At 53.7% G+C, this 21,301-nt stretch overlaps 1 protein-coding gene across 9 annotated transcripts in view; it reads left to right on the top strand.

Moving 5' to 3' along the window:
* Nucleotides 1–13,864, top strand: part of Lingo1 (leucine rich repeat and Ig domain containing 1) — a 163,211-nt gene extending 149,347 nt beyond the window's left edge. For all 9 annotated transcript variants that reach the window (XM_026779143.1, XM_026779141.1, XM_026779142.1 and 6 more), the window contains one exon: nt 10,990–13,864. In XM_026779143.1, the coding sequence (XP_026634944.1) occupies nt 11,002–12,846 (1,845 nt within the window). In that variant the 5' untranslated portion in view covers nt 10,990–11,001 and the 3' untranslated portion in view covers nt 12,847–13,864. The remainder of the gene's footprint in view (nt 1–10,989) is intronic.
* The last annotated feature ends 7,437 nt before the right edge of the window (nt 13,865–21,301 follow it).

Below are 21,301 nucleotides of genomic sequence, written 5' to 3'. Positions count from 1 at the left end.
AAAAAAAAAAAAAATCCCAGCACTCGGGAGGCAGAAGCAGGAGGGTCTGTGTGAGTTGGAGGCCAGCCTGGTCAGCAAGAGCTAGTTCCAGGAAAGGCTCCAAAGCTACAGAGAAACCCTGTCTTGAAAAACCAATAATAATAGTAATAATAATCGAAAACCAATAATAATAATAGTAGTAGTAGTACTTGCCTGGGCATGGTGACACATGCCTATAATCCCAGCACTTGGGAGGCAGAGGCAGGTGGATCTCTGTGAGTTCAAGGCCAGCCTGTTCTACAGAGTGAGTTCTATAGTAGTCAAGGCTACACAGTAACACACACAAAAATAATAAAATAAATAAGAGTAGTGCTCATGATAACACAATGAACACATGATCCAACTCTCCAACTTCAACATTTATCCTTTGCCTCTTCCTGTGTCTTCTCCATGCCTCATCCTCGGCTCCTCTTCATGAGGCAGTTGCCACCCTGCACTATGTGTTTAAATTTCTCTTGCCTCTTGTGTTTGGGGCTGAGGGTGTAACTCAGTCGTGGGACACTTGCTTAGCATTCATGAAGTCCTGGGTTCAGGACCCAGCACGAAAACAAAGTAATATATAAGAACTGTGGCATTTTAGTTATTTTTTAACTCTGTATAAAATATAAATGGAATTGACTTTTTCATTCATTATCATATTTTTGCAAATGATAGTGGATATTCAGCACCCATTCATTTTTCTCTGATGGGTTTGGTTGTTGCTTGAATGTAACACAATGTATTCATGGCCATCCCGTTGATGAGCATTTGGGTTGTTGATCTTTCTGGCTCTTAGAGATGGTGCTGCCACAACCCCCCTGGTCCTGTCTGCTGAGGCAGTGTGGGAAGTGCCCTGATCTGTTGGGCTGAAGGGCATGTCCATGTTCGGCTTTCCTAGGAACTGTGCCAAAGTGTTTTCCAAATTGGTTGGACCACTTTATGCCTCTCCCACAGGGGACGCGTGCTCCTCCCACCCTCTCCATCCACAGACAAGTCCATGCTATCTACTGACTGTCCTGGTTTCTCCTGATTGAATGAGTGTAAACTGGGATTTCATTATAGCCTTGATTTGCATTTCTCGGATTCAAGGTTTATGGCATCTGAAAGGGGGTTGAGACAGGCAGCATCCAGTGTAGGCTGGACCTCACTAAGTGGTTATTATCCCACGAAACTCGGTTTCCTCTGAAATATTGTCCGTAAAAGTTCTGTGCTCAGGCGTGGGCAGGAGTGATGGGAGGGGGGTTCCGCAAGGACGTGGAAATGAAGGCAGAGCAAGTAAGACTTGAGTCCCTGTGCAGCAAGAACAAGAAGGAAGCATTCAGGGGGGTGCCGGTTACTCTGGGTCCACTTCAGGATGGGAAGGGGCTGGCTAGCTCAGGAGCTACAGGGAGCCTGTGCTTCTCTCTCTGCTCAGCTCTCTGCAGCTTCCCTTCCTGCATCCTGGCATTGACATGCGGCCTGGCACTGGTGAGTGCTTAGCGAGAATGTGGTGGCCAACTGCTGGATGAAACGTGTGTGTGCTCCTGCCCCTGGCATTCACAACTCCCTGGGGGCCCTCTCTGATTGCTCTTGTCCAAGCAAACAAATGAAGGGCGACCAAGCAAGATAGCTCCTGGGCATCCAAGGGTCCCTAAACCACAAGACCCACCAGAGGGGCTAAGAAGCCAGGTACTAACAGGCCAAGTTGGAGTACCTCCCCTTGCCAGCCTGGTGTACCCACAGTTGATTTCACCCCCCTTTCCCTGCCCAGGCCTGGGCCCCTGGAGCTGGTTAGAGACAAGCGCCAGGGCTGGCGGAATAATTATGCCTATTTCATGTGACACCCAAATTGATTGCCGCCAGGGTGACATTACCAGGGCATTGTTCCTCATCTCCAACCTCTTATTACATGTTATTAGGGTGTGTGGTGTGTGTGTGTGTTTTTCTATTTTTTTTCCATTTCAGGGAATTAACCTCTCCCTTCCACCTCCTCTGCTTCCCGCTGCAGAGAATCACTCTCGGCCTGGGAAGGGGGCGGGGCCTGACCAACAACCCTTTTCTGCTTGATCCTGAGCAGACCTGCGGCTACAGCTGGGGGCCTGGCTATCTCTAGTCCCTTGGCTTGAATCCAAGATGTGGGCATCTTAGAGCTGAGAGAGGCTGCTAAGATCTAGCTTGCAAGCCTCCCGTGACAGACTGCTCACAGTGGGGCCGCTCCCTTGGCTCCGCTCTCTGCACCAGCCTTGGACATGTGACACAGTTCTTAGAGGTGTGCAAGGTTTTCACTCTCCTCACCACATATGGGGTTGTGCAAGGGCAACCTTAGGGTCACCCAGCTGGGCCTGAGCCGGGCCCAGCATAGCCTGTGTCCAAGCAGAGGAGCTACCAGCTCCCTGGCATGAGCTCAACATGTTGGAATGATGGACATTCACAAGGGACTGACCAGGACTTGTTGAACAGAGAGGGCTTGACCAGCCAGTACCAGGGGAAGGGAAGTGTTTTTGTTTATAGTTTGTCTGATCATAAGTAATTCATCAGACTTTGCTTTATGATACATCAGGGGCTTATGTTTCCTCCTTTGTGAAGTACAAATATCCCAAACCATCACCCACCCATGACCTAGCTCCATCATGAGTGGGGTGGCCACATTGGAATTGCAGAGAAGATAGCTGCCGGTGGGCCTTCCTAGGCCAGCCTGAGATTCTGTGGGCCATGGGCGGTGCTGGTGCTCTTGACATCATTGCTTGTCTGTGTGATGGTCTCTAAGATTGAATGTCTCTGGATTAAGACTAGCACAGTGCCTTGAACTAACATCCCAGGCTGTTTCCCCATCAGTTCAGTGGGGTCGATATATTGAGGGCCAGTAGGGCCAACTTGTGCTCAGCATAAATGCCTTTCTTCCTCCTTCATGAGCTCTCTGTGCCCAGCATGGTGAGAGGGCAGCATGAAGCCTACCAGCCCCACTGCAAAGGAAGACATTGTGGTCTCAAGGGGTAAGAGCCCTTCAGGATCTCAGGGGTCTCTAAAAGAGTGATCAGGACAAGCTGGGGTCTAAGGAATCCCAGCTCTGCCCCTTGTGGCTGTGTGACTTTCAGCGAACGGTATGACTTCTCTGTGCTTTAGCCCTCTGATCAGCAGAACAGGGATAATTATGCCAATCCTCCTGATTGTGAAGGTGCCACCAGTTGCCTGGCTGTGTGAACACTGCTTTTCTTTGTCCGAATGTTTTGTAAGACACTGTGGGGAGGGAGGCAGAGTTTAGACTCTCCAGAGTTCCTACCATGCTGTGACTGCAAACAGATTCACGGAACCTCTTTGTGTTACCCCTTTTCCTTTCTTCTCTTTTTCTTTTTTTTCTTTTCTTTTTTTTTTCTTTTGAGACAGGATCTCTATATATAGTTCTATTTGGCCTAGAACTATGTAGAACAATCTGGCCTTAAACTCACAGAGATCCCCCTGCCTCTGCTTCCCAAGTGCTGGGACTAAAGGCATGCACCACCACACCCAACCGTTTCCAATGTTTTAACCACAAAATGGGGGTTAATGACTCCACCGGCCTTGGTGGGTAGCTGTGGTTTCCACAGGATGCTTGATGCCAGGGGCCCTCTAGGAGGATTCCCAGCCACCACTGTCATGCTGATCCAGTTGCTACCTACCACAATCCCTGCTGCTTGCCCCACTCCTCTCTTTCCCCTCTGCTTTGGCCTGCTCTCATCTGTGAGTCTGCATTCAGGCCTGAGGCCTGGGGCTCCCCAAGTGGGGGTAGGCTGGGGTATCTGTGAGAGGCCCTAGGAGTGAAGAGGATGGGGTAGGGGCCTTCAGGGTGCCCCTCTGTCACTGAGAGCCTAGTTTGGCATCTCAGCTCAGAAGATCATTGGGGTGCAGGATCTGGGTTTCTGGCCTCCCTGCCAACACTTCACATAGGCCCGAGCCAGGTCTCTTCCCCTAAGGGACAGCTCCTATTCAAGGAAGGGGGTGCTGTCTACTCAGGCAGGCCCAGCACAGATGACCCTGCAGAACAACGAGCTCCAAAAGTGATCCAGTCCTCCAGGATCACACAGCAGGGTGAGGTGCCCTGGCCGGGATCCAGGATAAAGCCTGTGAGCCCTTTGTCACCACAGTTGACTTTCTCTGGGCCCTGCCCAATCCCTGCTCCTCTCTAAGCCGGCTACTCCTGGAGGGCAGAGCCTATATATAGAAGCCTTTAAACACTAAAATGCTTTGACAATTAAAATTCATAATTTATCCCTTAAATGGCTTGAGGTTGTGGGCTGGCCGGAAGGTTGGCAGCTCCCAAGACTGGCTGTGCTTGGGTCGAGTGGGCAGGGGCCGCCCTCCCTTGCACTCAGGGCCACCCAGAGTTCAGGATAGCCAAGGTGCTTCGACCCTGGCCCAACCTCATTTGTCCTAAAAGGCTGATAGGTGAGCAGCCCAGTTGGTACCCTCCAGCCAGCCTTGGTCCACTTAGGAGGAGACTGGACTTCTGAGAGTGCCAGAGAGATGGGGCTGCTGGCACCAGGCCAGGTGCTCCCTCACCTACAAACACATTGGTGTTCTGTGTCACACATGTATTCTGGTGTTTTCTGTGTGTCACAAACACAGAGAGATTCTTTCTCTGTCACGCATACAGACATTTGATGCTCTCTAGCATCCTCCCTGCCTCCCACCTGTTTATGTACACACACACACACTACACACAACCACACACACACCATACACATACATACACATCACACACCACATACACAACCATACATAGCACACACATACACATCATATACATTACATACATATCACACACCACACAACCACACACACACATATACAACACACACATACACACCATACACATACATACACACCACACACCACATACACAACCATACATAACATACACACCACACACAACCACACACACATATACAACACACACATATACACACCATACACATACATACACATCACACACCACATGCACAACCATACATAACACACACACACCCTGAGAACCTAGCAACTCTCTGCCAGAACAAGAGCAAGAGGAAAATAATTATGCACGACAAAAGACATGACCTCAATTTCTTCCAGGTTGACTTTTTTCTCCCGTTGGTGTGTGTGTGTGTGGAGGGTGTGTATAGCTAGAGACAGTGCCTGCCAGGAGGGGACACACTGGACTCTTCTAGCCAGTGAAAACAGCACTGATCTTGCAGCTCAGCCTGGTTGCTGAGCCTCCTCTCAGGGTCCCCTCCCCTGTGCCCAGGTGGCCTGCTCCTGGGCTCTTAGCCTAGCCCTGCAGACCAACACTACATTCCCCCATTAGCAGCTCCTTCTTAATCCATTACCTGCTCTTCACAGCTCAGCAGGGATGAGTCAGGACAGCCAGAACAGTGTCTTGAAGGAGCCCAGGGACTGGGCCAGGATTTGGGGCAGGAGAAAAGCCAATCGGAGTCCTGCATGCTTTCAGCTTGACCTGGCCATAAGCCACCTCCTCCTTCCTAGCCTTGCTATCCTCTCTCCTCCCTGAATCCCTTCTCTAGCCTAGAATAAGCATTGGAGGACAGGGTTGAATTTTGTGTAGTGTTTCCAGGGCTGTTGTCTGATTAGTTGAGGTGGGAGAGGCTAGGGGTGCAGAGATGAATGAGATCTAGTTCAGCATTTTAATTTGGGAGTCACAGAGAAAGTGAGAAGGAGGGAGCACTAGCAGCCATGGTCCAGAGAACCCCACAAGGGGGAGGAGTGCCCACACCCACACAGCAGCAAGGTGGTGAAGGCTGGCAGATCTCTGGCACCGGTGTGGGGAGGAACCAGTAGGTAATTGCGCATTTTCTCTAGAAGGGCCACTTGGTCCTAGCTGCCCGTGAACAGGTACATGTAACTGGCGCTTTCATGCTACAACATGGACCCAGCAACACTGAGGCCCCAGCAAGGCAGCTGCTAGAGCAGGGCTTCAGTTGAGAAGCCCACACTTTGCGGGGCATCATCTGTTCTCTGGTGGCCTGAGTCCTCTCACTTGTGTTAGTCTCTGTCTGCGCACCTGAAGATGGTTGGCTGATCAAACCCACTGTAAGGATGATGGTGAGAACGAGGTAGCTTAAGAGGTCCCAGTCTTACAAATGAATGCCACACAATGTGAGGTAGGAGCCAGACGGGGCTGGATTAGCACGCAGGCTGTGGCCCCGTCTATTTCTGATGGTCTTTGAAGGTTTTCACCGTATGTCACCCAGGCTGGCCTGGGACCCACAGAGATCTGCCTGCCCCTGCCTCTGGAGTGCCGGGATTAAAGGCATCTGTCACCCAGCCTGGGCCTCTCCCTGACTTTCGTCCCTTCCTTGTCCCTTTGCCCGCCTCTCGCCCACCTCCTGCTTCTCTGTCTGCCTCTACCCCCACTCTCTGGACCCCACTCTCCCCTTTCTTGCTCTCATACATGGCCCTTTATGAACAATGAGGCCGGGCCTGAGCACTTTGGGGATTCCCTAACCAGCCTGTTCTACTGCAGCCCAGCGGTGGGAACATAGGCTTCAAGGCAATGTGACCGCTGGTCACCAGCCTTGTTCCCAGAGAGGAAGTGTGCAGGCCACCTACCAGCCTAAGAATCTCAAAGCTTTGTTGTTCAGAGGGCTCAGGCCCAGCCTTATAGAGCAGAGGCTCTGTAAAAAAGTCACCCCTGGGGGGAGCAGGGACGACACGGGGGACTGCTGTCCCTGAGGAATGCTACGTGGGAACCCGGAGAGCCCGGTATAACTAAGCCTTCCACCTGTGCTGCGGCTCACCCCAAATGAGGGAAGATTTGAGTCCAGACAGAAGCATGGGTTCACAGGAACCCAAGTGGGCAGTCGCTGAACACATGCCAGGTATCCCATCTACTGCAAGGGCTAACCACCTGGGCATGGCTCTCTGAGGTCCAGCAGCTTCCCTCTGCCCCAGGACACACGCACTCAGCCGGCTCTCCAGAGACCAGCAGACCCGCCAGGGGGACAGAGCCCTGCTACCCTCTGGTTTCGTGGCCTTAAGCTGGCACAAGTGTGTTCCCTTCGTGGACCTCAGTTTCTCAGCTGTAAAATAAGTGAGAAATGCCTTCTGAGAACGGTGTCTCCAGGGTCTCAGCCAGTGTGCAAAGCTCTGCCCATGCAGCCTACAACAGGGCTCTCCAGTGTTCCTTCCCTTTTCTGAACAGATCTCTGACTGACTTGTGGGCCTGGCTCAGAGCTGCACCCAGGTGCCACCAGGCAACGCTGCCTCTGGAACAACATGACCCCGGCCCATGCATGAGCAATCCCACACCTTACCCTCCCCACCAGAGTCCCAGGAGAGCTGAGCAGCCCAGGGCCATCCTCACATGGATCCTCCCAGTCCTGATGAACTTCATCCCAGGTCTTCAGCCCCCTCTGTCCCCAGCCAAGGATGTTTGACTGTCCAGCATTCTGAGCATCAGTTCCCTGGGAGACTCTGAAACCCAGTGTCTGTTCAGTGAGGGGCACTGCCCAGGGCAGCCATCAGACTGCTGCAGAGAACTGCATATGGCCAGTGTCAGGCAGCACTGAGCCAGGCCATGCCTGTCCCTGGACATGAGGGCAGGTATGGGTGGTGCTGGCAACCCAACCATCCCTACTGCAGACAGTTCAGAGTTCAACTTGAACTACACTGATGGCTCAGCTGCCTCCCCAACCCTGCTTCGGGGAGGACTCAGGCCACCACAGGGTCTGGGCATCATGCCCTGGGCACTGCTGTCCTCTGCCTGCCACCTGCCTGTCTTTGAGCTTTATTTTCTTTGTATTTATTGTTCCAATTTTGAATTCTTGCCCTCATGAGAAGCCCTTGAGGTGGGCAAGGATTCGAATTAAAACACTGATTAAAAAGCATAAAGCACCCTGAAAAATACAGGAGCAGCCTTAGACTGCCAGAGCCTGGTGGTGAGCAGCCTGGTTGACCCTCTCAAGACATGGCCCCCCACCCAATATGTTATACTGCCGAGGACCCCGTGGGGGTGTGAGCCCAGGAGCCTCTGTCCAACATGCTCAGCTGTAAAAGACAGAACGAAGGGCTGGGGAGATAGCTCAGACTGTAAAATGCTTGACACACAAACATAAGGACCCAAGATTAGATCTCCGGCACTCACATAAAATGTCAAGTACAGCAATGTTCACCCATAATCCCAGTGCTGGGGAAGTAGAGGCAGGGATCCCTAGAGGTTGTCGGTCAGCCAGTCTAGCTAAACTAGTGAGCTCCCCACTCAGTGAGAGGTGTTGTGTCATAAACTATGGTGAAAAGTGACAGAGGAAGACATCTGATGTTGACCTCTGGCCTCCACTTGTTTGTGCACATATATGAACATGCACACACACACACATGCTCACACAGTAGTAGAACAGACAATTCAGAGGATGTGTACATGGGAGTTCTCCTGACCTCATGGTACATGGTCACTGCTCTGTGGCGAACTGCCTGGCTTGGGGCGGTAGCTCTATAGGGCAAGGCTGCCCAACTGCCTGGCTTGGGGCGGTAGCTCTATAGGGCAGGGCTGCCTAACTTTCCCACCAACATTTTCACAGACCCCAGGTTTCATTGTTCAGTGGGCCTGCACCAAGGTCAGCCCCGGCAGAGGGTCCTCCACTACCTACAACTCCATCTTGACCACATGTTGCCTCCCACAGAATGTTCACCCGCGAGTGTTCTTGAGCCCTTCCCTACAGCAGGTGAGACAGGTGGAGCTGGGACAGTGGCAGTGTGACCCAGAGTTGCCTATACATCACATGGTGGCCAGAGAGCGTGTTTCTCTTTGCTCGGCGGCTGGATGCTCTCCTCTGTTCTTTTTGTTTGTTTGTTTGTTTGTTTTGTTTTTCGAGACAGGGTTTCTCTGTGGTTTTGGAGCCTGTCCTGGAACTAGCTCTCACAGAGATCCGCCTGCCTCTGCCTCCCGAGTGCTGGGATTAAAGGCGTGTGCGACCACTGCCCGGCTCTCCTCTGTTCTTAATGCAGCACATTTATGCACTGTCCCCAGCTGACTCCCATTCCTCTCTTCTTGTCATCCTCTTGTGCCTTAACTTTTCACTCAGTTGGCCCGACGGCCATTAGAATGAGGTACGCCACACAGCAGTCACATGTCGGTGCAAGGAAGAATCGAGTGTGTCCGCATTGTAGGGAAGTGATGCCTCAGGGAGGACTTCATGGGGGGAGGTGGTCTTTGGGGTACAAGGCTGGCAAGGCAGCTGGGACAGTTCTCCAAAAGGAGACTGCTTAGAGGCAGGGTGTGCAGGACAAAGTAGATACAGCTGTGTGGCTCTGTGGGCGAGGAGGTGGGTGGATGCTGTGCACACGTGCAAGAGGGCTTGTCAACATCTGGGGTCCTTATGCCTCCCTTCTCTCTTCAGCCTCCTCTAGCAGCTCCCAGGCTAGCCCAGGCCCAAGACAGGCTAAAAGTCCTACTCGCTTCCTGAAGTCCCTAGCCTCACACCCACACCAGCCCCAGCTTCTGGCCCAATTACTTATTGATCGCCCGTCAGGATGTTTGCTTTTCTGGTGGGTCACTGGAGCGTATGTGACTGTGGAAAATGGTCCTGTGGGGGCAGGGCAGGGAGATGCTCGGACACAGAAGAATCTGGAGAGAGAATGAGGGGGGAGGAAGGGGAGGGTGACAAAACCCTTGGGGATAACAAAACTGTGCAGATTCCATAACCTGTCAGTGACACCATGAGTTCTCGCTGGTTAATCAGTCACTTAGTCGATCAACAGCCAGGAAATACCTGTCAGTTCCTGAAGACCAGCAGAGCATTTGAAAGCGTGTGGAGCCAGAGCTTCTGGTCCAGATTGGTCCCTGCTACTGGTTGATTGCTAGTCACAGTCTCTCAAAGCCTCAGTTGCCTTAATGGATGACAATTATGATAAATTGTGGCTTGAAGGCAGAGGCTGTGTCAATGGGGTAGGGGAGAGCCCAAAGTGGGCACAGATGGGACTCCCAAGCCTGGCCTCCCCGTCTTGCAGTAGGATCCACAGGTCCATGGGTATAGGACTGAGTCGCAGCAGTTCAGCCCAGCTGCGCCAGAGGCCAGGTGATGAGCACTATAGCATTTTCATCCCACTGGCAGCAGAAGGATGCAGTGGGCGCTGCTTTGGTACATCCTTGAAGCCCTCTTGGCTCCTCCCTATCCCATCTCCAGGCCAGTTTCTACAGAGTGAGTAGAAGGCAAGGCAGGCAGTACCAGGATCGGGAGAGGTATGCAGGGCTCACTCCATCTGCAGCCTCCCAGCCCATTCAGCATGTCTTAGGATCTAGCTTTAACCAGCCTTGCATGTACAGTACTACAGTACAGGCGTAAGCCGGCCTATCCTGGTCTTAGCGGTCAGACCAGTAACTGGAGGAGCCTGGTGGTGGGATAGGACTTCTGAAGGGGCAGTCTAGAAAGAATGGCAGGGTTAAGGTCAGGGTGCAGGAAACTCTGGGTTGAGTTAGCTGATCCGATCAGGGATCTATGTTTGTAGAAGAGGTGGTCCAGGGCTTACAGGACCCAGGTGAGATCTTCAGGTGCAGAGGCTTCCTGGCTGGGTCCTGGCTTCTGGATGGCACCCCATCCTGGAACATGTTTGGTACCTTTTACAAGTACCCAGGGTTTGTAGGCCACCTGGGACTCAGTGGCAGAGTTGGGTGGGATGTATCGTGGTATCTACCATGGTAGAGTGCCCAGCAGCTCAGGAGCCCTCAGCCTGTGGGCTGGCTCCGTTTGTGCTCTCCCATTCCCTTCAGGGCTATTCCCAGGAACCTGGCCTTAAGTCCTTTGAGCCTCCGTGAGTCTGGGTGGCTCACCAAGACTGACTATCACTAAGGCCCAGGGTGAGCTGAGACTCAGGACATGCCTAGAGTAAACTGTCTGCGATCCCTAAAGAAGATGGCATTGCCCCTCATGTGCAACCTTCCCACTTGGGATGGGGGTGAGGTGGGGTCCAGCCAAGTACTGCCTGCTCACTGCCGCCTCTGTCCTCTGCTTCTTCCTGCTGCAGGTGAGCGAGAGGATGCTGGCGGGGGGCATGAGAAGCATGCCCAGCCCCCTCCTGGCCTGCTGGCAGCCCATCCTCCTGCTGGTACTGGGCTCTGTGCTGTCAGGTTCTGCCACGGGCTGCCCGCCCCGCTGCGAGTGCTCAGCACAGGACCGAGCGGTGCTCTGCCACCGAAAGCGCTTTGTGGCAGTGCCCGAGGGCATCCCCACCGAGACTCGTCTGCTGGACCTGGGCAAAAACCGCATCAAGACGCTCAACCAGGACGAGTTTGCCAGCTTCCCACACCTGGAGGAACTGGAACTCAATGAGAACATCGTGAGCGCCGTGGAACCCGGCGCCTTCAATAACCTCTTCAACCTTCGGACGCTGGGGCTGCGCAGCAACCGCCTGAAGCTCATCCCGTTGGGTGTCTTCACCGGCCTCAGCAACCTGACCAAGCTGGACATCAGTGAAAACAAGATTGTCATCCTGCTGGACTACATGTTCCAAGACCTATACAACCTCAAGTCGCTGGAGGTCGGTGACAATGACCTCGTCTACATCTCCCATCGAGCTTTCAGTGGCCTCAACAGCCTGGAGCAGCTGACTCTGGAGAAATGCAATCTGACCTCCATCCCCACCGAGGCGCTTTCCCACCTGCATGGCCTCATCGTCCTGCGGCTACGACATCTCAACATCAATGCCATCAGGGACTACTCCTTCAAAAGGCTGTATCGACTCAAGGTCTTGGAGATCTCCCACTGGCCCTACCTGGACACCATGACCCCCAACTGCCTCTACGGCCTCAACCTGACATCCCTGTCCATCACGCACTGCAACCTGACCGCCGTGCCCTATCTGGCCGTTCGCCATCTGGTCTATCTCCGCTTCCTCAATCTTTCCTACAACCCCATTGGTACTATCGAGGGCTCCATGCTGCATGAGCTGCTGCGGTTGCAGGAGATCCAGCTGGTGGGTGGGCAGCTGGCTGTGGTGGAGCCCTATGCCTTTCGTGGGCTCAACTACCTACGTGTGCTCAATGTCTCTGGCAACCAGCTGACCACCCTGGAGGAGTCTGCCTTCCACTCGGTGGGCAACCTGGAGACGCTCATCCTGGACTCCAACCCCCTGGCCTGTGACTGCCGGCTGCTGTGGGTCTTCCGGCGCCGCTGGCGGCTCAACTTCAACAGGCAGCAACCCACCTGCGCCACACCCGAGTTCGTCCAGGGCAAGGAGTTCAAGGACTTTCCAGACGTTCTCCTACCCAACTACTTCACCTGCCGCCGGGCTCACATCCGGGACCGCAAGGCGCAGCAGGTGTTTGTAGATGAGGGCCACACGGTGCAGTTTGTGTGCCGAGCGGATGGCGACCCTCCACCGGCCATCCTTTGGCTCTCACCCCGCAAGCACTTGGTCTCAGCTAAGAGCAATGGACGACTCACAGTCTTCCCTGATGGCACGCTGGAGGTGCGCTATGCCCAGGTACAGGACAACGGCACGTACCTGTGCATCGCAGCTAATGCTGGCGGCAACGACTCCATGCCCGCCCACCTGCATGTGCGCAGCTACTCGCCCGACTGGCCCCATCAACCCAACAAGACGTTCGCCTTCATCTCCAACCAGCCAGGCGAGGGAGAGGCCAACAGCACCCGCGCCACCGTGCCTTTCCCCTTCGACATCAAGACGCTCATCATTGCCACCACCATGGGCTTCATCTCCTTCCTGGGCGTTGTCCTCTTCTGCCTGGTGCTGCTGTTTCTCTGGAGCCGGGGCAAAGGCAACACAAAGCACAACATCGAAATTGAGTATGTGCCCCGGAAATCGGACGCAGGCATCAGCTCGGCTGATGCACCCCGCAAGTTCAACATGAAGATGATATAATGACGGGGCGGGATTGGGGCACAGGGACACCCCCCGGGGGAACACTGGGCAAGGAAGGAGCCGGGCTGCTGCCCACTCATTCCCAGGCCTTCCCACCTCCTTCCTGCCCTCCTCCCCGCCCTCCCCTTCCCCCCCACGTGCCCCTGCTGCCTCTCCAGCCCTCACCGCCTGCCCTCCTTCTACCAGGACTTCAGAAGGCCAGGCCTGAGGACCCCACCTACACAGGGGCCAGAGTTGACAGACGAATCCAAAGCCGACGAACCGACACGCGGCAGAGTCAATACAATTTAAAAAAAAAAAGTTACAAACTTCCTCTGTAACTTGGGTTTCAATAATTATGGATTTTTATGAAAACTTGAAATAATAAAAAGAAAAAACTATTTCCTATAGCTAGTCGGAATGCAAACTTTTGACGTCCTGATGGCCCCCAGGGCCTTCTTCCAACTCAGTTTCTTGTTTTCTCTTCCTCCTCCTCTTCCTCCTTTCTCTTCTCTTCCCCCGTGGGGAGGGATCACTCAGGAAAACAGGGAAGGAGATTCCAGCCCCACCCTCTGGCCCACTCTGCTAGGTGCCATTTGGAGCCATGGGTGGCAGCTCAGCTCCAGGACCCAGCTCCAGCTGGCTTTTCACAGGAAGTAGGGGAGGGGACAGGACTGCCCAGTGTGGGTGGGGCTTGTCTGCTGGCTGCCAGGCTGCACTGCCAAGGGGAGGTGGGGGGGGGCCAGGCTCGGGTGTGGCTGAAACTGGGACGGGCTGGGGTCCTCCTGTGGGAACAGCACAGTCAGTGGAAAGAGTCAGGAGCCAGAGGCAGGCCCGAGTCCTCTCCTCTGGTTCCAGCTCTGCTGCTCACTGTTGTGTGACTCAAGCAGGTCACTGGCCCTCTCTGGGCCTCAGTCTCCACATCTGTACAAATGGGAACATTATCCCTGCCCTGCCTACCTCACAGGGCTGTTGTGAGGAACTGATGAGATGATGTATGTGAACCACTTTGTAACCTGTAAAGCGCTGTGCACATGTGTGTGGGTGACTGCTCTCATTATGGTCATTATTCTCTCACCGTGGGATGGGATCCCAGTGGGGTCAGGGCTGTGGGAGGGGAGTGCTCTTGGGGCTCCCATAGGCTCCTCATAGGACACTGGCTGGGCTGGTAGGTTCTTCTACCTCTGCCCAGGAGGCCCCCAGACAGAAGCCAGCTTTGGCCTGGACAGGTATCAATACTGAGAGGGCCGGCTCTAAGTCTTATATCCACTACTATCTGCTGCTTCCTGTGCGGAGCCCTCAGGGTAGACGGCCATTCTGGGGCAGTCTGGAGACAGCCTGTCACCCAGCGCTGTCCGTCCTCCTACTAGGCCATCCCCTGAGCCTATCCTGGGCTTGACAGGGAGCACTTGAATTTGGGTCTTGGACCCAATTGCCCATGTGCTAACCAGGAGAGCCAGACAAAACCTGGACCATACTGTTCAAACCAAATCAGCCATGGAGAGGGTTGCCCTGGGCAACAGTGGTTGTTTGTCACTTTCCTTGAAAGAATCCATGGGCCCTTCTGCAAAGCTACCTACAGCTCGGTCCGCAGACCCAGTACTCACTACGTCTCGTGTTTGGGCAGGGAGGGCATGGGCCGGGGACACCTGGCCCCTCTACTCCAAGTTGGTGCTTTCTCCTACGGACAGCTTCTGCTCAGCCCTATGTGGGTCCAGGGTTTCCTGTCTCCCTTCCATCCTCTGGCCTTAGCTATAGCAGTGCAGAGACCAAGGGGCACAGAGAGCAATAGGGAGTTGTCCTTAGCATCAAGAAACTGCCAGGATGCAGCTCATCCAAATGGGCTCCCACCTCCAAGCCAAGACCTGGGAGTGAGCAGCGTGTCTGGTGAGAGAGCCTGAAATGAGCCCTCAGTCAGTCTGTCCATCCGTCCGTCTGTCCTTCCTTCATTTCTCAGGCATCACTGCCATGGCTCTGCTCCCAGCTCAGCTGATACCTAAGGCTACAGCCAGCCTTGCCCCAGCCTGCTCTCCCAACCACTGCCCAGGACTGCCCTGGTTCTGGACAAGGCTTGAGCCTTCTGGTGACCTCCTTTAGGACTCGGTGGAGATCCCTAGAGGAAGCAGATGGGTAGTTATAAGATTCCGAGGTCCGAGGTCAGGTCTGTGTTCACGTTCCAATTGTCAGGATTATCCTCCAAGCCCCAATTCCTCACCTGCCTCTGCCTCCTGAGTGCTGGGTTAAACGTGTGTGCCATGCCTAGCCTTGATCTCACTGCTTTTGCTGGTGAGGAGGATTGAATCCTTCTTGTGCACATACAGAGGATGAAGACCAGGATGCCAGTTACTTAGCTGAAGCCAGTCAGCCTCCGAGTGACAGTACCGGGGTCTACTTCCAGACTCTCAGAGCCATAGGCTTCTCTCTCAGCCATGCAGGGACAAGAGAACTCAGTGGGAAACTAGAGAGGCTGGGGTATGCAGGGTCCTTACAAGGAAATGGTCTGAATCCAAGAGGTTAGTCATGTTGCAGGATGCTTCAAGACCCTGGCAGGCCTGTCATCTCCAGAGAGGGATCAGCGCCCAGGCTCTCTGCTGCCCAGTCTGGAAGCTGAGCTAGTACACCCTCTGTCCTCTCCAAGAGGCTCATATGGAATTGTCACATGATCTCTGGGGTGCCGCAGGTGCTGCTAAATGGGGCCAAGGCGCTAATTTACTCCTAGCTACCGGGACAGAAACGGTTCCCATGGAAACGCAGGGACTTGGGGAAATTCTTAGGTTGCTATCAGGTTGGGAAGAGTCAGTCTGGGAGAGGAGTGCCCAGGGTCATAGGACAGGGCTGGCTGTCTGGAAGCTAGGAAGCTGGTGGGTCTCAGCACAGCCTCTCTTCACTGTGAAAAGTGCCGTCTGTGGAAGAGGGCACTCTTCTACATCACTGCCTATGCCTTGCTACGGCTCAAGGGGGCATCCTGGGATGCCTGACTGGGGAGTCTACTTCTCCGTGCCCAGCAGTCTCTGGAAGGGAACAGGAACAGTGAAGACCCCCACCAAGGATGCACAGGGACCGGCCTGGGACCTGAACCTACAGGCAGACAGGACCAAAGACCTTCTGGCTCCCTATACACTATCATAATTCTGGGGTCTTGAACTGCACCTGTGACCCTGCAGGGGTGTCTTGCCATCCCAGATGCGGCAGGGGGCTGCACCCAGCTAACCTTCCCACCTGGACTAAGGGAAGAAGTGGTAGGAAGCTCCTGGGGTAGAGAGGACAAGATCTGGAAGTGTCCACCCATTTCCAGGGGACAGAACCAAAGCCAGTCCCAGGAGCAGGGCATGACAGAGACAAAGATGGTGGGACCAGCCTCACAAAGCAAATAAACTGGGCCAAGCTGATACGGAGGAGGTAAGCCCTAGATGGAGCAGCAAGCACCTTCTCTTTTCCCCTGATATGTCAGATGAGGCTCAGAGAGGGAGAGTAACCCGCCAGAGTCACACAGCAGAGGCAGGTGGATCACAGGCTTTAAAGTCAGACATCACCACTGAGACCCCTATATAAAACCGGGTTGAGAATCCTATTTTTAGGGTACCTGAGAATATTAAAGATCATATATAATTTGGGAAACCCTGATGATTGCTGTCATTAGCCTGATGGACAAGCAGGGGAATGGTGGCTGAACCCAGGAGCTGGAATATCAGGGACTTTATAGGACGTGGTGGGGTCAGTTAGAAGTCAAGCCTGGTCATCCCTCCACGTGGCTCCTGGAGGCCAAACTATGAGGGGAGTAGAAACAGACATGGCCACCAGTCTCCCTGCTTAGGACAGAACAGCCATAAAGGCCCTAAAGGACAGGGTCACATGTGTAAGTACCTATGACAAGGGGCTACAGACAACTGACGTCAGAGTCCCTGGGGGAACTTCTGTTACTAGCTGGCCAAGAGGCTTTGAGACTTTTCAGGCCTGACCCGGGGTTCCTGTGCCACAAGAGGAGGATAGAGGCCGGGATGTAGCTCAGATGGTAGAGTGCTTATATAACATGCACAAGGCCGCGGGTTCGATCCCTGGTGAAACCGTGGTGCTATACACCTGTAATCCCAGGAGTATAGGCTGGGGGGTCTAGAGTTCAAGACCAGCTTGGAGTGAGGGGAGAAAAAAACCCCACAAAACCAAGGACAGCACAGACACACAAGGGAGTAAGCACCCTCCTGTGATAACAGCCCATACAAGATGGAAAGTCACTTCCCGACTCCATCTGCTCTTAGGAAACCTCCAGCTCCAGCCTCCTTCCTAGTATGACTTGTCAGCTCTTATCTCTCCATTCATTGTCCCAAAGGAAATTAATCCGATTGGTCACCTACCAGCCAATAACTTGGCTGCCTCAGAGTAAGGTGCTTGTCTCTTATCCAATCAGCTGTGGCTAAGGAGGTGCAGAGGCCAAATTTGGGTAAAGAAGTCACAGAAGGGCTAAGGGGTTGGGGTAGAATTTCCTGTTTCTACACTGCTACCCCCAAAACTTAGTGGTTTGAAGCTACAAGCATGTATTGGTATCCCCCTTCTGGAACTAGGGCAGAGTTTGGGGAGGACAGCAGCCTATCTCTGCCCTGAGGGACATCTACCAGGGATGCTTGACTGGAGCTAAAAGACCCAAGGTGGCTTCTGACCATGTCGATCACCTTATCAAGGGAAATTGGAAAGACTGGGGACAACTGGCTTCTGTTTCCACACTGTCCACCCGAGACTAGCAGAACATCTTCTCGGAGGCCCGGCTCTACCACAGTGTAGCAGAAGTCACCAAGTATCTTGAAGCCTGGGCCAGAATGTTCCACATGGACATCTGGACTCTTTCTGTTGCCTAGGTGTGTCACAGGCTCCTCGGCTTCAAGGGGAGAGGGTCTAGTATGACAGGAGGAGCTGCATACTCATACTAGACGACAAGCAAGACCTGAAGGGTGCTGCAGACAGCTTGGAAGTTGCCCTCGACAGGAGCATCTCTAGTCTCTTTGTCCTTGGAGGATGCATCTGTGGATACAGGCCTCTAGAGGTTGCTCAGGAGTGGGGGTCTCCAAGAGTGATGACTGCAGGGACCATAGAGAGCTGAGACTCACTGGCGGGTACAATGTCCTTTCTGTGGCAGGCGGCAGTAGAGGCAGGGGCAGTAATCCTGGCAGCCACAGTTTAACAAGGGTGATGTGGGAACTAGGCTACAAGTCCCCTCCTTTAATCCTGCTCCGAAGAGGTTCTAACATATTCCCTTTCAGAGGTGAACCTGGAGCACTATGGGGTAGAAAGGATGCCTAGGCCCAGCTCAAGGTAGGTCTGAAAGCCAGGACTCATTTTGAACCACTCCCAGTTCATGCTTCTCATCCATGAAGCGGGCACAGCTACACCACCTCCATCTCTCTTCCATGGATAAATGAGGTGTTGGTGGCAAACATGCTATGGTGTGAACACTCATGGTCAATATCTGTACCAGTTGATTCTTCGAGGCCACCTGGCACCTCTGCAGCATATAGAACTTTGATCAGAATACAGGACATAGGTTTAGCAGCTGCTCCAAAGGCCTGGCAATCTGGCCTTAGCATCTGCTAGGAGCTGGGGACACAGTGACCATGCAAGGCAGTCCTAGGTGGCCAGACCTCTCCCCGGGAATTTGCCTGCTCAGCCTGCAAAGGGATTTATGGCTTCTTGTTATGACATAGCTGTATCCCTAACCCTGGCTGTTACTATGCCAGGGAAGGTTGGGGAGACCTCTGCAGACACAGAGACTGGGGCTGCCCCTGCACAATCTCAGACTCTCTCTTCCCCCATAGGAGTCCAGCCTCTGCACCCATCAGGGACACCAGCAGGGACCATAGCCTGGTTCTCTCCACCAGCTCCGTCCTTGTTCCCCAGCCCCTCTGTACTGTAGGGACACCTGCTGGGAACAGTGTTGCTGAATATTCCAGAGAACAATAGGAAGAAGACAAAGGAAGGGAAGGTCAGGCAGGAGTTGGGAGGGGGTCCTCTCTGTGATCTTCTCTTGTCCACACAGGCCCAGGATTCATCAGCCCTGATGTGGTGGTCGGCCTGTTTTGACAATGAGAAACCAAAGTCTCAGAGGGACCCAGACATGGCCTAGGGCTGCAGCATGGTACCGTGATGTTGCAGAAAGCATGAACCACTCAGCCTTCCCACTGTGTGGATGAGGTGCAGGGAGGGAAGTGACAGGGCCAAGGTCACAAAATGTCAAGGTCACAAGGTGTCATTCAGCAGTAGCCCCTGCACTGGTTCAAGTTGAACCAGCAAGTGGCCACAAGGAGGCCAACTCCACAGCCCTCAGAAAACTTCCCCACAAGACACACAAGGTCAGGCAGGTGGGGGGAGGGGACATCTGGAGGCCCTGGCTTTGTACCGACTGGCAGACATTTACATAGCTCGTTAAAAAAAATATGGTGTCGTAAAGAGAGACATGGGCACAGTAAAGCTTGGCCTCCATTACCTGCCAGCTCCGCAGCCTCATAAGGGACACTCCAAGGACACAAGGAATAAAGCTGGGTGGAAACGGAGCTGCATCCACAGCAGCACCCAGTGCTGGAGGGCAGAGCAGGCCAGGCGTCTCTTCTGTGCACTGTCTGTGGCCCAGCACTAGAAGTGCTTTATGATGGGGTGACCTTTTACAAGTTCCTGAACATCTCTGAACCTATCTTTCCCAAGAGCCTGAGAGATGCCAACACCATCTGGGCCTTCTACCCCTCTCCAGCTTCCTCCCTGACTTCAGCGAGATCCCCTCACACTCAAGCCTGACCTGCCCAGGACGGCAGAAGCAACAATCACAACCTTGCCAATAGACTCACTACGCCTGGCCCATAAATCCTCATCTGCAGGATGACATGCTACCTTGACAGCCACCTGGAGCAACAGGGGGCCTGTAGCCCCTCCACCTGCCCCAGCCCTGGTGGCCCTTATGGCCTCATTGCTGCTCAGCGCAAAGTCCCCAGAGACCGACTGTTCACGCAAACAGCCCTCACAAACCCATTCTGGCATTGTCCTCCTCCAAGACCTACTAATCACCTACCACCTGGAATGTTCCTACCCTTCGGCCTCCCCTTCCCGGTACAGCTGAGGTGGGGACCAGATGAGCTCACGTGTGAGAAGTAGCTAGGGTCTTCTGGGCACTGCCAAGTGCAGGTAGAGCCCCAGCAGGGAGAAGGGAGGGTATCAGGCCCTACAGCCAGAGCCAGGGCTGGGAACTGGCTAGCCAAGAGCCACACAGCTATTGCCTTTCTTGTATGGAGCAGCTGGAAAGGACAGACACTGCAAGGCTGGTGGGTCCCTGCAGTCAGCCAGGCAGAAGGGACTCCTAGGGTGTGGGTTGGATGACTGGGTGAACTGTGAACTGTCCTATATTGAGGACGTGAGCAAGATGGGCTCCCAGGCCTCAGCTGGGCCCCACCAAAGCAGCTTTCCCAGAATACTTGTTGGGGAGTTCATGAGGGGTCTCACTTGGGGACTGCATGCACAGCTAGCTATGAAGTCCAGAGTCCCACCAGCAGTGGCAGGTTAGGGTATAGTAACCATTCATGCAGAAAGCAGAGTGGGGGACAGTGGATCAAAATCAGGTACCAGATTTTCAAATGGTCCCAGACCCTCAGCTCCAAGTCCCCTGGCTTAAAATGAAAACCTACTTGAATGCTTTGTCCTTGCTCTTGAGATCTCCCTGTGTTAGAGAGAATCTTCCGTCCTGTTGACACTTGATGTTTCTGTGGAGAGAAGGACAGGTAAACTGAGGCAGGATGTTTGATGGAGCGTTGTCTGGGTAACGGGGTGCTGTAGTGCATGACTGAGCACAGGAGTGACATATTTCACAGTTTAAGGAGGGAAGCACTGGGGCAGAGTTCAGAGTATGCACACACACACATACCCCACACCAACAAGCACACACGCACAACTAGGAACTCACATCTGGACAGTCTCCCATTCTCCCTGACAGGACAGCAGATTACAGCCACACAAAGTCACACACACACACACACACACACACACACACACACACACACACAGAGGGCCAAACAACATTTGCATACATGGTAGCCTTAGCCTGGAGCCTCCTCATTCTCAGAGCCTGGGACAACCAATGAGTGCACTCTGAGCACTGTCTCCTAGGCAACCAACCTGCGCTGTGTGACTATGCTTGGAGGGGCTAGGGAAGGGGCATGGCCATGGGAATCCCATGCATACACTACCTTTTGGACCTGCGTGCCTTGGCCCCCATTCTTAAAAGGTTGGGAGGCTGAGGGCTGAAATATTAAAAGTGGCTCAGGAGCCCTCAGGTGAGAATGACACATGATGGTGCTGATCCCTCTGGATGGGCTTGGGACAGACAGGTGAGTATCCTGGCCAGAGAAACCATGGGTCCCCAACTCTCCCCTGACTATACATACTTGTATGCGCGCGCTCTCTCTCTCTCTCTCTCTCTCTCTCTCTCTCTCTCTCTCTCTCTCTC

The sequence above is a fragment of the Microtus ochrogaster genome, chromosome 5 (genome assembly GCF_000317375.1).
Source record: "Microtus ochrogaster isolate Prairie Vole_2 chromosome 5, MicOch1.0, whole genome shotgun sequence".
Classification (NCBI taxonomy): domain Eukaryota; kingdom Metazoa; phylum Chordata; class Mammalia; order Rodentia; family Cricetidae; genus Microtus; species Microtus ochrogaster.
Note: the sequence above shows the minus strand (reverse complement) of the source record. Positions and strands in the feature narration are given on the sequence as shown.